The sequence below is a fragment of the Scophthalmus maximus genome, chromosome 5, assembly GCF_022379125.1.
Source record: "Scophthalmus maximus strain ysfricsl-2021 chromosome 5, ASM2237912v1, whole genome shotgun sequence".
Lineage (NCBI taxonomy): Eukaryota > Metazoa > Chordata > Actinopteri > Pleuronectiformes > Scophthalmidae > Scophthalmus > Scophthalmus maximus.
The window spans coordinates 472,580-488,903 of NC_061519.1; the positions used below are offsets into that span (position 1 = coordinate 472,580).

Here is a 16,324-nt window from a genome sequence, read left to right on the forward strand (position 1 = left end):
ATGTGGGGGAAGCAAGGTGGCCCAGTCCAAGGTGGCCCTTCCTAAACACCTCCTTTAAGTCATGATACTCGGATGGGACACCTGAGAGATCTGGGAACTCTTTAAAGGAATAGATGTTGATGGTAGGTATCAAAGCAGATTTCAGACACACTGCATGACAATGTTTCCAATGTAGAATGGAACCAGTCCCCCAGTCAATGTGTGGATTATGTCTCTTTAACCAAGGAAACTCCCGGATAATTGGCTGCTGGAGAGCATTTATCAGGTGAGGGTAATTGATTCAGTGTGGTTAACTGACATGCCCAGATGAAGAGGAATGTTTGGTGGGTTACTGTGCAGAGGAGGCGCCCATCCAGAGCAGTAGCCTTGACAGGCTCAACCAAGGGTTCCTGATTAATACCCAGCTGCATGGCAAGACCAAGATCCGATTTTCCTTAACGTGCTGTTTCCTATTGTTCAGATTTCTGCCGTGCCGCTTCTACTGGTTCCCTCATTCCAAAGGACACCGTCGCTACAAACCCCCCATGAGATCTGGAAGCTCTTATTTCTCTTTCTATCCGCCTTGATAATAGACTGCTGGAGCGAAGCCGAGCCAAAGTGGTGCGCTCTCCTACTCCCAGGTCCCCTCCCCAGTTTTACCCAAGGCTCCCTTCCTCCCAAGAGTTTCCCTGTGCCACTGAAGCCCCGCCTGAATCTGCTCACGTCTACCACTCTGATTAGCCCATGCAGCTGAGCAGAGCCCCCCTAACACTGAATGACAGCGCTGTTTCAACATGGGGCTCTGTCTTTACTGTGGAGAGTCTGGAAATTATGTCGCCCGCTGCCCCCAGCGGCCAAAAGGGGAAGCTTGTCAGTTTCCAAGGGGTCCCTGATGAGCCATGACGTCTCCTCCCAAGCAACCCCTTGCCCTCGCGTACAGGACACCGTCGCTACCCCCCCCCCCTGGACTGCCAGCCACCTACCTCCTGTGCTCCGCCAAGTGTACCCCTGCCAGCCTCTGCCTGTACCTACTCCCAAAATAAACTGTGTTATTGCCTGAGTTTGGAGTCTGCTCCTGGGCCATCTTCTCAGTGTCGGCTGGGTTTAACTGTATAAGTGTTGTTGTTGTTTTTACATACAATGGACTTGATATACCATCATATATTACTTAATAGATTTTGTAACATATATTGTATATGTATTGTAACCAGTATGTTCTTCTCAATGGTTGTTGTTTGTAGTAACTTGGTGGTGGTGGACACAAATTAGTCTGATAAAATATAATCCTTTCTTATTGTATGAGAGAATCTGTATGGACTCACTGGTCCCTACCACCTCCTTGTGGCTGTGATGACATAGAAGAGGGATGTCCACACTGGAGCCCAGAAGGAGTTCACTCAACTTGTCCACTGTGGAACAACACACACAAACACACACACACACAGTTATTAAGATCACATTTCTAATCTCAACAATTCAGTATTTAATTGTCAGTATATCAATAAAAAAAAAAAAATTGTGACAGGCCTATGATACTTTTAATTTGTGAGACATACACAACAAACATTTTCTTTCACAGTTATGTCAATCTTCTTTAAAACCAATTCAACCAGTCAGCATTAAAGCTGAATACAGCACAAATGTATCCAACGAGTGCTTCAACTGAAACAGCAAAGCAAGTACCCCTACTATCAGGACAACATGTGTCAGTTGTCCAAGACAGCCACAATTGTCCTTTAGAAAAAGGTTTATGAACATTATGGAATCTACCACCTTTTTGCTTATGTTAAGGATAGAAAAAGATCCTTGACAAAGAATAATATATTTGAAAATTAACCCTCTGGAGGTACCAGTTAAAAAGTCAGTAGGATTCATCCTGTGGTGACAATGTCCATAGCAATCTATTTAGCAATTTATTAAATATTTCGGTATATATCAGAGTAGTAGACTCATTACAAATGAAATCCCACGCACTGTCTAATTTGCAGTTATATATCTAATTCAAATGTTTCAGTGCTAGACATTCATCAAGGGGAGCTGTGGGTCAGGAGGTAGAGAGGGTCATCCACTAACCAGAAGGTTGGTTGGTTGGTCGGTTAGAAATACGCTTACCCCAGTACGCATGCCTTTGGCAAGACACTTAACCCTAAATTGTCTCTGTCGTTGTGTTGGCAGTTTATGGATGTGACAGAAAAGGGGTGGTAAAAAGCAACACTGTATGAATGTGTGTGTTACAGTTTTTTAGATTGCTAAACAACAGTGGGCACAACTGGAGCCACATGTGCAAAACTCCAACCACAGTCTGCATTACCAACAGTCACCTGAGCTGAACAGTTCACATTACCATCAAAACTCATTCCAAACAACACAACTCAACACACACGTCTTAGTGCAGCGAAACACTTTGAACAATCCTCATAGATAAAACACACATATATATACAGTACAGACCAAAAGTTTGGACACACCTTCTCATTCAATGAGTTTCCTTTCTTTTCATGACTATTGACATTGTAGATTCACACTGAAGGCATCAAAACTATGAATTAACACGTGGAAATATGTACTTGTGTAAAACAACTGAAAATACGCCTTATATTCTAGTTTCTTCAAAGTAGCCACCTTTTGCTCTGATTACTGCTTTGCACACACTCTGCATTCTCTTTATGAGCTTCAAGAGGTAGTCACCTGAAATGGTTTTCACTTCATAGGTGTGCCCTGTCAGGTTCAATAAGTGGGATTTCTTGCCTTATAAATGGGGTTGGGACCATCAGTTGTGTTTTGCAGAAGTCAGGTGGATACACAGCTGATAGTCCCACTGAATAGACTGTTAGAATTTGTATTATGGCAAGAAAAAGCAGCTAAGTAAAGAAAAACGAGTGGCCATCATTACTTTAAGAAATGAAGGTCAGTCAGTCCGAAAAATTGGGAAAACTTTGAAAGTGTCCCCAAGTGCAGTCGCAAAAACCATCAAGCGCTACAAAGAAACTGGCTCACATGAGGACCGCCCCAGGAAAGGAAGACCAAGAGTCACCTCTGCTGCGGAGGATAAGTTCATCCAAGTCACCAGCCTCAGAAATCGCAGGTTAACAGCAGCTCAGATTAGAGACCAGGTCAATGCCACACAGGGTTCTAGAAGCAGACACATCTCTAGAACAACTGTTAAGAGGAGACTGTGTGAATCAGGCCTTCATGGTAGAATAGCTGCTAGGAAACCACTGCTAAGGACAGGCAACAAGCAGAAGAGACTTGTTTGGGCTAAAGAACACAAGGAATGGACATTAGACCAGTGGAAATCTGTGCTTTGGTCTGATGAGTCCAAATTTGAGATCTTTGGTTCCAACCACCGTGTCTTTGTGCGACGCAGAAAAGGTGAACGGATGGACTCTACATGCCTGGTTCCCACCGTGAAGCATGGAGGAGGAGGTGTGATGGTTTGGGGGTGCTTTGCTGGTGACACTGTTGGGGATTTATTCAAAATTGAAGGCATACTGAGCCAGCATGGCTACCACAGCATCTTGCAGCGGCATGCTATTCCATCCGGTTTGCGTTTAGTTGGACCATCATTTATTTTTCCAAAGGACAATGACCCCAAACACACCTCCAAGCTGTGTAAGGGCTATTTAACCAAGAAGGAGAGTGATGGGGTGCTGCGCCAGATGACCTGGCCTCCACAGTCACCGGACCTGAACCCAATCGAGATGGTTTGGGGTGAGCTGGACCTCAGAGTGAAGGCAAAAGTGCCAACAAGTGCTAAGCATCTCTGGGAACTCCTTCAAGACTGTTGGAAGACCATTTCAGGTGACTACCTCTTGAAGCTCATCAAGAGAATGCCAAGAGTGTGCGAAGCAGTAATCAAAGCAAAAGGTGGCTACTCTGAAGAAACTAGAATATAAGGCGTATTTTCAGTTGTTTTACACTTTTTTGTTAAGTACATATTTCCACATGTGTTAATTCATAGTTTTGATGCCTTCAGTGTGAATCTACAATGTCAATAGTCATGAAAAGAAAGGAAACTCATTGAATGAGAAGGTGTGTCCAAACTTTTGGTCTGTATTATATATATGTGTATATATATATATATATATATATATATATACACACATATATTGATATATATATATATATATATATATATATATATATATACAGTGCAATCAGCAGTGTTTGAAATGCACCAGAATGAAATCCATTCTGTTTTGAATGTGTGGTAACATTTTTGACAGCAGTGTTAGCATTTGAACAAAGTGCTGTAAATACACAATACATGTGCAGGTTGTGGTTGCAGCCATGGGATAAGTGTGTAGACTTTTGAAAACTGTGTTCAAGAAATAAAAAAGGAACTAGAGTTTGATCCACATGAACTTATGCTGTGCAGTGTTTAGAGTTTTGCACATGTGGCTCCAGTTGTGCCCACTGTCGTTTAGCAATCAAAAAAACTGTAATGGGTGAATGTGGCTTAAAAAACACTATATAAGTACAGTCCATTTACCACAAAGGACATTTTTTGACAATGATAATCCATTTTACATAGGAGTTTATTGATTCTCCATGCACTAGGTAGTTTTACAAACATTTATTGGACTACTAGAATTCGAAGATAATACGCTGTCACAGGTTCAGTTAACCACTGAACCAACTAACTTTCTCCTCAGCCTTCATCCCCCTGTCCTGACTACATCTGACACCACTGTTGCCAGTACATGTTGCCCTGTGTGCTAATGATTTTATGCTTGTGTGTAATGACAAACATGAAATGAGGGAAACCTTGCCAAACTCAGAGGGTGTAAAGCTAATGTTGGCATCCACTACACACCAAATGCAGATGCTTTTTTGCCTTTGTATCATTGCAATTACCAACCCTTCCAGCCATATTGCGTATTTGCAGGTTGCTTTGAATTGGGCTGTGAGTGTGTGTTGTTTTTTTTTCACACCAAACCTGATTGGTTAAAATGCACTCAGTCCAGGGCCTTCAGCAGACATGCCCCCAGCATTGCAGAGCAGAGAACAATGCTTATTTTTTCAAGAATATTTCGCTTGAGTTCAAATATTTCAAGAAATACATAACAATTTTTTTTATCAAACTGGGTAGTGTGACAAACTGAGAACTCATGAATATTACTGCTTTATGTGGAGTTCAGAAACTTATCACCTGGCTGCACTGGCAGCTGGATTGCTTGTTTCAAGCTAAAGTAATGTTCATATCGAAATTTAGATTTGAAAGGGTATTTTACATTCATAGAGAAAATTAGAACTAGTCCAATTTTAGTGACTTTATTTAAGCCAGTCGAAGAACCAATGTTTATTGTACATTTGATTACTAGGATATCTAACTTCAATGACTGTTAGTATTAGCTGAGTATATTTACTTTCTGAAATTAGCATTCTCTGCTTAACTGTGCTCTCTTTATGTGATCTTCACTGACTGAGGGGGAAGTTGTCAGTGGGACCAAGTTTCTATTGCTCTGCCATCAGGTGGTTTGAACCCCTAATTTAACACTCCTTTCTCCAGGCAGGGAAGGTGGCAACCCCTGGTCCATTTACTGAAATGAACAGTAGGTTGTTCAGCGTTGAGACGTTCATTCTGTTTCTGTCATCTGTGAGAATATGGTTCATGGAACTGAATCCCCTTTCACACCTGGCTGTTGACACTGGGAGTGTGGAGACAGTGGTGAGCACTTTGTGCAGATTTTCTCCTGTAACGCCCTGGCATTTGAATTGGTGGAATTCCTTGAGGAGTATGGGACTGGTTGCAGCTTTCACATTGAGAGTGTGTGTATGGAGGGAAGTTTTTCATCTCCATACAGGATGCGCTCATCTTCATCACATGGCCAAGTTGATGGATTTAAAACAGCTGCAACGGAAATAATTCAGTCGTCATCCAGTCTGCACTCAATGTTGTCGGCCAGGGAAACGATAAATCTTTCATGAAAGACCTCTGCCTTGTGAGGATATTTGTAACTTGGCTGAGACACAATCACTCCCTTGAAAGAGCGAAAAAACTTTCAATTTCCTCCTTCAGACATCTTGCGTTCACACCATCTGCTTGCCTCATAGACCTCAGTGTTCTCAGTGCAACACTCACTTCAGCATTGGCACTGACAGCGGTGGCATCTCTCCTCTGCAGAAACAGGGACAAGGCCTGCAGGGTCTCCAGCGCATCTTTTACCAATGCCATCTCCACCAAAAAAATGAATTAAAAAAAGAATGAACCATGAATGCCCTGACATTTGGCCCTCTCCATGGAAGATCTGGATTTTTCTTCCATCAACACTCCAAAGAGTTTGACCAAGGCTGGATAGCTTTGCCAGACAGCCGTCACAGATGTGCAGGATGAGGAAAGCCAGCGCATGTCAAACACTCTTCCTATCCTGCGAGCATGCATCCCCAAATCTTAAGCTGCAGACTCAAACTCTCTCATATGTTTGGGCTTTGAGAGAAAAATTAATACAGATATTCAATGAATATCTGAAAATGACTTGCCTCTGTCGAGGGGTTTCACAGCATCATGGACCGGAAGTTCAAACTTGTGGTTCATACAGTGAATGACAGTGAGGTTAGGGTTGATCTTTTCACATAGGAGTGTGGCTGCTTCTCTGTAGCAGCCCATCATAGCAGCAGCCCCATGAGTTGCAAAGCCAATAAGCCAGGAGTGCAACATGTCTTCAGAAATGCCTTGCGTATGAAGGCTTTGGAGCAGGATGTCAGAGATTGCTGACCCAGTGCACGACTGCAGTTCAATAAGTTGAAAGAAGAGGCTGCAGACCTCACCTTCATAGGGAATCTTTATATAGATGATTAGGCATGTTTTGTTTGACACCGTTGTGCCATACAATGAGAAATACTGAAACTATCAGATGACTTTTTGATGAAGTCCACTAGCTGAGCTGTCATTTTTTTCTCAAGCCATTCTGACAAGCTTGTCAGTTTGTGTCTGTAACCTACCTGGTGAAACAAAAAATTCTCTGGGATTTATTGGAGGAATTGGACGTCCTCCTATCAAACATCACAGAAGATGGCCCTCCAGACATTTAGTTGGTATTATTTCAATCCTCTGAGAGGACACACACACATGAGCAAAGGAGCAGGGAACAACTTTGGACCGTGCACTGGCACAGCCGGGCAGCGCAGGGCACTGGCGTTAAAAACTGTTATGAGGAGTTATTTTGGGTTTGGTGTGTGTCACAGCAAATAAAGCGCTCCTTGAATCCATGCTGTGTGTGCTCTGTTCCAAGGTAACTCACAAGGTAACGACACTTGATAAATACGTTTTTAGTGAAAATATGTTTCCTGTGAAGTAAGTCATGACACTGACTTGAAACATTATAAGCCTTGATACTGGTCTTCTTGGAAACAAGGGCAGTTATTTTTCTTTTGTCTATGCCAGTTAGGGTTGATCTTGAACACTATCCACCTTCTTTGCAAACAAACAAATAACATTTTGTAATTGACCTGATACTTAGTGTGTTACCTTCAGCTGTGGCATCCAGGAGGAGTTTCTCTGCACGTGGAGCTTGGGGTATGTCTGCCCTGAACAAGTAACGAGTGATGGGGGGCTGTAGGCCCTCCTGACCACTTGTCACCTCTGCCAGCTCACAGAAAACAGTCACCCTCTCTTGCAGGAGCTCCAGCATTTCCCGGTCCTTTTGCTGGAGGTCAGCTATGGGTGGTGGTTGAGGAAAGTAATGATTAATGCATCTAACGCAAACCTGATACAACATGAAAACAATTCCTTCCTATGCTTACCCAGCCTAACCTTTACAGTATATCGTACAACTATATACTGCTACCTGACATTGATGCACACACATAAGCAATGATGTACTCCGAGGTAAATTGTTTTCCACACAGAGACGCAGTGGATTATCACATTCATGCCATGACTGCTAACTAAGGGAAGGACAGGCTGTGTTTAAATTGTCATGTCTGTTTTTGGTTTACCCATGGAAGGTGAGTTAAATCACTGAACTTGCTAACACTCGACCCTGACATCTACATGATTTGCTATGTGTACTTGCAGTACTCAAGTTTAGGGATGCACCAAAATTAAACATTTTAACGTTTTTAATTTTTTAATTTATTTTGCCACATTCTTCACCATTGCATAAAAGAAATAGCCTCAATGTGCTTTTTTGTCTGGGTTTTCTAGGAAAAACATCAACAACAAAAGTAAAAATGTATCAACATTTATAAAACACTGACCATTTTTTAAAAATTCTAGCAGACATTATACCAGCAAAGCACAGTATAACTTAAATAAATTTTACTTTTTTGTCTGGATTTTCTAGGAGAAAAATCAATAACAAAAGTAAAAATGTATCAATATTTATATAACTTTGAACATTTTTTTACACTCTAACAGACATTATACCAGCAAAGCAAGATATAACTTAAAATAAATAAATTAGAACAGAATAAAATGAAATACTTTTATAATAAAGCAGGACTGTCAAACTATCTGTGGTTGAATGACCAAATACCTGAGCTGGCTTAGTAACTCAGCCAATTGTTGTTAGCTTAGCTTGTTAGCTCAGAGCAACAAGTCAACACCATAACATCACACATATAGTCAAGCTTTATTTGGCACATTAATAAAATACAAAGGAGGTGCGTTGAATATTTATAATACTCAGGTAGACTAATGTATTTGGATCTGCACATTTAATGTTTGAACATAGTTGCAGGATTTGTTTCCTGATTCATCTGGATGCTAATCCAAGGCATCACCTCTAGGGAAGTGTCTGGTCTGTGGTCTTTTCCTTTTAACATGTATGGAGCCGTCAGGTGTTCTTTTGGTTGGTCTGTGGACATGGTGGTTGTAGTCTGAGCCAGCCAGTAAGATTCTGCCTTCATAGACTGAAGGAATGATGCTGGCATACAGTACATCAGGATGTGATCAAAGGAGGACTCCAGTTGACCTGCAAATTCAGAGGAAACTGTTATAATACTTTTTATTTAAAATAATGTGGTCTAAGTGCACATGTTGTTATAAAATCACAATTAACAAACAAACAAATGTGGTCCTACAGGTAAATAAAAATTCATATCCGTACCTGAAGTATTTTAGTGAAGTTTTGGAGACGACCTGGTTTGACACCACATTCCCACCATCAAAGAGACAACTCTCTCCATTCTAGACAGGGCCATCAACAGCCTCCCCAAGAAGCAGAACCCCCACAAAGCAACCTGAAAAAATACCTTGCATGTGAAAACATCTACTAATGGTCCTGAAGTGGGCCGTAAATAGAGTGTGGAGCTTTAGGTTTGTTATCTTTCTGAGCCCCTTCCAGACAATGTGACTCAACATATCAAATATCACGTAAAATGTATATACCTACATAGAGTTTGGAATATGATTGAAGTCATCATCTATATCATCATGGATGTCCAGCGATTACATACTAAAAACATTTCAAAATATATTTCTTAATTAATTATATTATAGATTTGTGTGGTAAATGGTACACATACAGGGTATTAATATCTATCAGAACGGAATGCCATTATCATCAACAAGTATATAGCATACCTTGCTCCTTCACCTATGCCCCCAGCAAAATCATCATCTGTGTAGAAAAGCAACATGAGTATGTGAAACTATGATCCAGGAAAAAATATTCCTCCTTACAAATTTTTTAAGTCGAAATACTATGAGCGGAATAAATCATTTGAGTACATTATCTGTAGTCATGATTATCAGTGTCGAACAAAATGTCTAATAATGTGCTGTTCTCCTCTTACTGCTTGATTTCAACGCAGGGGTATGTGCATTTTACGTTTGCGCATGGCCAAAGTGGAGTCTCGCTTCGGGAAAAAACCCTTACACTTTCTCAATAGTGTGTAAACACTACACAGGAACTTCATCTTTGTCTTGAAACGCTGCTGCGTGTGATAGACACACAGGAGATTACACATAAAAATAAATAATTTGCCAGTCTGCTCTGCATTGATGAATAAATACGTAAGTGATGAGTGAATTTTCAAATCAAGTAGGCCTACGTGAACTTGACTGTAGCCACAGCTGGGAATATCGTCACATACTTAGCATTTAGCATAGCACGGGATGCTACGTTTGGTGATGAATAGTGATGCTAACTAAACAGTACGATGGGGAGCATTTAGCCGCGAGAGCACAGGCAACGGCACACACGTCTGGAAAACTCTCAAAACCGATTAGACTGCTTGGACACAAAAATATTTTCAGCCACTATGCCATAAACACTGCTAACCAATAGCCATAGATAGCACTATGACCCTAGCAAATAGCAATCTGATTACAACAAAACAGTAGCATACGGCATGGTTACAGAGTGCTACAATAAAATGGAAAATAATAGATAAATGAAACAGGGATAATTACCAGTCAAGCAGAACGCATCGTTTGTGAATCCTTTCATTCTCGCAGCTCTCTCATCTGTGGACCGCCACTCCAATATATACACAGGTCTTCTCTCTGCTTGATCTCCTTGCTTCTTTTAAGTTTTTGCTCGTGGTCTTTGTCATATATGCAGTTTCTGGCCAAAGAGGTGGGCAGTTTTTTCGATGCTTGGGTTATGCTTTCTCTCCCACTGTTTTCAAACTAATTCCGCTTCTGCTGCTAGCTCCTTGTTTCTAAGACGTGAGCTTGGTCTTGAACAAGCAAGTGAGTGTGTTCACAGGTTCTGCAGCGCTGCGCAGCGCATACCCGGATGATTGACAGACTCTCTGTCAATCACACTCTGTCTCATATATTACTACCAGGATATAGTGACATTTATGAAAAAAAGTTATTTTTACAAATCCTACAGACTACAGCTTTAAGAGACTTGCGAGAGACAAACACTATGATGGTCATGGCACTCAGTGCAGTAAAATTGTCAACAACAACAAGACAGACTTTTTCCAAAATTGCCTACTGCCCCTTGAAGTTGGATAACTTTTAACTTACCCGGAGTGTGGGCGTGCATGAGCGCATGGTTAGAGGGGGCGTGTTCGGCGGCACAAGCCTGTGCAGCGTATTTCACAGAGGAAGAGCACACATTGCTCTTCTGTTTCAGCCTGTGTAAACTGTTTTAAAAATTTGTTGTGGACAAAAATGCAACCAAGAAAATCTATAATAGTTTTCAACATTACTACTGAGTACAGATTTGATACGTAGTTTACATTTATATAAGACCTCCTGCAACATTTTTACTGGCAGATCAGTAGGTCAGAGCAAATAATTAATGAAGCCTCATTATGGGGGATGTTGAGGGTCAGTCAGTTCTGATCCTGGTGGCAGCTCAGTATAAAACATTTTTTTAAAGGGTAATATCATAACAATTGTTTTGATTAACTGGTTTAAAATAATTTGATGTAGTTCACATGCCTTGTGTACAGTTCAGGGTAAACTATTGAGATTCCATTTTAACATAACAAAATGCACCACCTTATGTGTCTTTGTCTTAAATATTACAATACATAGAGTATAATAAAGTAATCATATCAGATAGGATATGATCAAATATGTGAACATAGATACTGTGAAATAATTTTTCACATAACACCCTCATGTACTTCTATAGGGGCTTTATTGGGAATACGTGTGCAATAGCCATAGCACAAATAGTAGCATAATTGTCAACAGTGTCTGGGAATTTATCTTCTCTCCTCTCCTCTCTGTGAGACTGCAAAGATGAGTGTTTGATTTGCCTGTGCTAGGTCATCTTATCTTTGGCTAGCTGAAGACAGTCTTGGGATGTCAAAGTCCCAGAATTTAGGTCACATCTTGCAAGACGCACCGCTTGTTGATCTGTGTAACGAACCAGAGATCTCCTCAACGTTGAGCTCCTTGTAATAAATACTTCTGCTTAAAACATCCACGGTATCTGACTTCCTGATTCAACTGCATCATTTTTCCATTACAAACAGCATAAGCCATTATCAGGAATCCTGTTAAAATATAAAAATATGTTCTGCATGAGGGCCTGCTACTATGCATACAAAAAAAATAGGCCAAAGTTTTATTTATACTGCAAATCCTGCGATCGAACAAAAAGCATTATTGATCGTGAGAACATTTACTGTTATATGAGTATTTAGTAGTGTTGTTGATTAATTCAGGTCAAAGTCTTGACATTTTAGTGCTAAGACTTTGAATTCGAACTGTGCGTTAAATATGCATGGCATTTAAACAAGAAGAGTTATTAAGGCCAAAGCAATCCACTGGACAGTTACAGTGTTGAGGAGCTGATTGGCTGAGCAGTTTTGATTCTGTAGGAGAGATCTATTTCAACTTATTGAAGAGATCACAGGATTTGCGGTTTGTATCGTACCACCATACTGCTTATTAATCTGCGCTGCAGCTCTTAATTGCATTGGGGTTTTATGCAAAAACAGCGTTGGAGATATTTATTTGTCATGCCTGCATGGTCAAGCCTTATTATATTAAAGGTTGAGTTGCTGGTATCCAGTTCAAAGTTAGATGTCCTGACCCATCTTTTCCCAGCCTATTTTCCAACCCGACCAAACTGCTATTTAAAGGCAAGTATCTCCTTCTAACATGGATAATAGGCTGCCTATCAATATGTCTAGCTGCATGAAATTTTACAGTTTTGAGAGGATAGTTCTTCTCTACTAGCTTTTTATGGGTTTTTAAGAAGTGGTGAATTTACTACTGCTTCAGACCAGAAATTTTCGGATTTAACTTTTCATCCAGATTTCTTTAGTTTTTTCTTTAAACACTCCAAAGCTATCACCAATACTCAGTTCTGTCCTTTTAAATCCATGTTCAAATATTTAAAGAATAGGCCTCTTTCTTCCCCTAGTGCTGCTCTTTTTTCTGACCCAGATAATAATCCCATTCCCAAATCCTGGTTCACCTATCGTTTAGAGTGGGCTCTCCTGAAACGTAACATTCCCCCAAAGCATTATTAACATTACTTCTGCAGCCTTACACAGTATATCAACAGTTTCTCTTCAACAACTGAGCCTTTGGTAATCCTATGCCTTTGCCTTCAACATGTTATGATGCTGCTGCGAAAATCGTAGCTCAAAAATCTCTAACTGCATATTGTAAGCAATTGCATATAACTGGTGGCTCGTGGTGTTTGTCTCACTTATCATCTAATTGCACTCTCTCCCCTCTTGGTCATATCTGGAATTTTAGGTTTTCATAAAAATTTAAAATTATTTGGAAAGGGTATCATTTCTGTCAATTTATTAATTCATGTTCAACTGTTGTTTTCTTTCATACCTAGCTGATTGTAGCATCCTGTTTGATCAATCACGGTTTGTTTGTTCTTCCCTCCTTGGTAAGTGAGCATTCTGTTTTGGGGTAGATATTAGGGTGTCCTCAGGGGATATTCGCCCTTTTTTATGTCAGATTTATTTTTGCTGCTGATCAGGACATATGTCCTCGACTATAATACTCATTGAGTCTGAACGCTATTTTTCATGCTTTGGTCATAGTTTAATTCTCATTTTCCTTTCCTGCATACACCGTTTCTTGCCGTCATTTCCCTGGGCTTTCATTTCAGTGATCAGCTGTTCATCAACGGGTCTTATCAATTCCAAAAGCACTGCAACACACCTGCCTTGTGACCATATCATCTTGCTGCTGTCTTTTTAAATAGGATTTCTCTCTCTGCCTTAGTTCTTTCATACTGCTGTTACGCCCTCCATTTTCCCATCACTGTCGAGCAAGTCATGAACCACCATCACCACGAGTGTCTGGACTCCATGGGGGGATTTATTTTGCCACTGTTCAGGGTAGATACCCACAACTACATTATTTTCCCATTCAGTCGAAGGGCCAAGACTCTATCGAGACTTTGTTATCACATATCATCTGTCAAATCTGTAATAAATAGTTATTTCTCACTGACTTGCCTCTCTGGATTGAACTGAGGCACTCTTGGAGGAACTTTGGTTGGGTGGCCTCTCCTTGGCAATGGCTTTGTCACCCTTTCCAGACTGATGGATTTCAATGAGTCTGTTTTGCAACTGTTCTTGAATTTCTGTAGTCAGAATCATCATGTGTTCCTTTTAGGGACCTTTTAGCCTACATTGCCAGACAGGTTCTGTTTAAGTGGTATTTAGATTGAACAGATGTGGCTACTGACATTGAACCCAATTATCAATTCAACTAGATCAATTGGTTGATTTATAAACTGAGGGTGAAATGAAATCATCATCTAAATATTGAATTGAATTCAAGTTACTTGTGTTTTTTTGTTTAATATTATAATATTTAAACTACAGTGTGGCATCTGTCAAATGAGTTGAGATCTCCACAGTACTATCTCCATAACCGCAAGTGAAAAAGGACATATCATCTAGTCCTGTCTATGATTTAATACCATATAAGAGTATTTAGTGGCATTATTTCAATAAACGGGAATGTTGTGATGGTGATTAAATGTAATAAAAGAGTATGTTCTGCTATTCTAATGATCTCATAATGAAACCAGAAAAAGTTGTTGAGAAAGAGTTGAACTGTAGCCGAGCTAAGGCTGTACAGTAATACTGTTGAACAGGAAGCATGTGAAACAGGAACCTTTTGTTGAAAATATATTGAGACATAAGTTGACAGGATGCTCAACAGGACGTGGACAAATATGGTCGTACCCGAAGAAATGTTCAGACTTGGCTGACAGGAACTAGAAAAAGAGATCATATTTCTCTAGTGTTAGCATCTCTGCATTGGCTTCCTGTAAAATTCAGAATATAATTAAAAACCTGCTCCTCAGCTACAAAGCCATTAATAATCAAGCTTCATCATATTTTACAGAGCTCACAGTTCCAAATTACCCCAATAGATCACTTGGCTCTGTACTTGTGGTTCCCAGAGTGTGTAAAAGTAGAATGGGAGGCAGAGCCTTCAGCCACCACGCTCCTCTCCTCTGGAACCAGCTCCCATCTCTCCATCTCTTCACCATGCTGACTCGTGCGCACGGGATCAAAGTGTCTCCGGGATTCCCGTGCACGGTTGATGACTGCTGCCATGCAGTGGGGGACTTAATCGGCGATAGCAGCGTCAAGTCGGCCTCCCGGATGAACGGTGGGGTCGTAATGTTTGTGGGGAGCGTGGCGAACACGGTGGTGGAGTCGGGGATTGTCATCAATGACGCGTTTGTTTCCGGGACTTCGCTAGTGACACCGGCTACGAGAGTCACGGTCTCCAACATCCCCCCGTTCATCGGGGATGACTATCTGCGGAGGGAGTTGTGCAAATATGGTATGATAATGTCTCCGTTCAGGAAACTGTCAAGCCAGCAAGTCTCCTCGGATGAAACATCTCATCTCTCACACCAGCTGGAGGCCAGTAACCAGCACCTTTTTAAGGGGGGTAGCAGGTCTGAGTCTCGATGCTTCATTGTTTTTAGTGGACTGTGGTTTTATCCCTTTGTGTAAACTGCCTCATTTTTATCAAGGACTTTTTAAAGCATGGACACTTTTTAAATGGACCAGACTGGAACCTGCAGCATCTCTGTTCTGGCTCCTGGAGGAGCCTCTGGTGTGGGGGGCCTGGCTGGATCTCCACGATGGCAGCAGACCCAGACTCATCGAGAGCCTGACGAGAGCCGGCGTAATAAAACTGAGGGGATCGTGGAGGCTGCTGTTCCTGGTCTCCAGAACACGGAGGCAGAAGCCTCTCTGCTGGGCCTGAAGTTGGCCCACCATACCAGGACCATTCTGAATCAGTGGAACAAGCGACTGGACAGTCTGATTCTTCCCAGGGCAGGCTCTCACTACATGCCCCACCTCCCTACAGCCAATTGAAATTGAATTGAATTGAATTGAAGTAACCGGCACACACACACTTAATTGTGTTAACACACAGCAGTTTGGTTTGAGAGAATGAGAGAGAGGAGAAAGGTATATAAAGTCATGCAACAGAAAGATCGAGATCGGGATGGTTCTTCTTTGGTTGAGCTTCTCGGGATCATCCAGTGGAGACGGGAGAAATTCAGACTTTGGAGTGCTAACTCTCCTGAATTGTAACAAAGACTTTGAATGTATTTGGGAACCTTGGAAGGGGTTGTAAGTTTGTTTAAGAGATTTTGTCCCCCAGCAGGTAGGGCATGGTCGCACTTGCTGAATGACTGTACCCTCTCACTCTCGCTCAATAGCTCTACAGACCTGATCTAGTTTCATTGTATGTCACACATAATTCACTCAGAAATTCACTCCTGGCTCTGTCCCTCTCTCTATCTTTTCTTTTCACACCAACAGACACACAGACACACAGCTACACAGAAACACACACACAAACAAACATGTTGACATAATGTCAGACACACATAATTTGGTATTCTTGAACAGAAATGACCTAGTGCCGTAAGAAAAATATTCCTATGATCGTTTTAGTAAAGTTTGTCTCCTG

General features: G+C 41.2%; 1 protein-coding gene and 1 long non-coding RNA gene across 6 annotated transcripts in view; both read right to left on the bottom strand.

Moving 5' to 3' along the window:
- arhgef1a (Rho guanine nucleotide exchange factor (GEF) 1a) overlaps positions 1 to 16,324 on the bottom strand; it is a 68,544-nt gene that overhangs the window by 14,730 nt on the left and 37,490 nt on the right. For all 5 annotated transcript variants that reach the window (XM_035633293.2, XM_035633291.2, XM_035633290.2 and 2 more), the window contains 2 exons: positions 7,451 to 7,639; positions 1,302 to 1,388 (listed from right to left, as the gene is read on the bottom strand). In XM_035633293.2, coding sequence (XP_035489186.1) covers positions 1,302 to 1,388; positions 7,451 to 7,639 — 276 coding nt within the window. The remainder of the gene's footprint in view (positions 1 to 1,301; positions 1,389 to 7,450; positions 7,640 to 16,324) is intronic.
- LOC118310384 lies at positions 8,026 to 16,320 on the bottom strand. The gene is made up of 3 exons (XR_004793773.2): positions 9,509 to 16,320; positions 9,033 to 9,165; positions 8,026 to 8,897 (listed from the first exon to the last, which is right to left on the bottom strand). It is a non-coding gene; the product is annotated as an uncharacterized LOC118310384 (long non-coding RNA).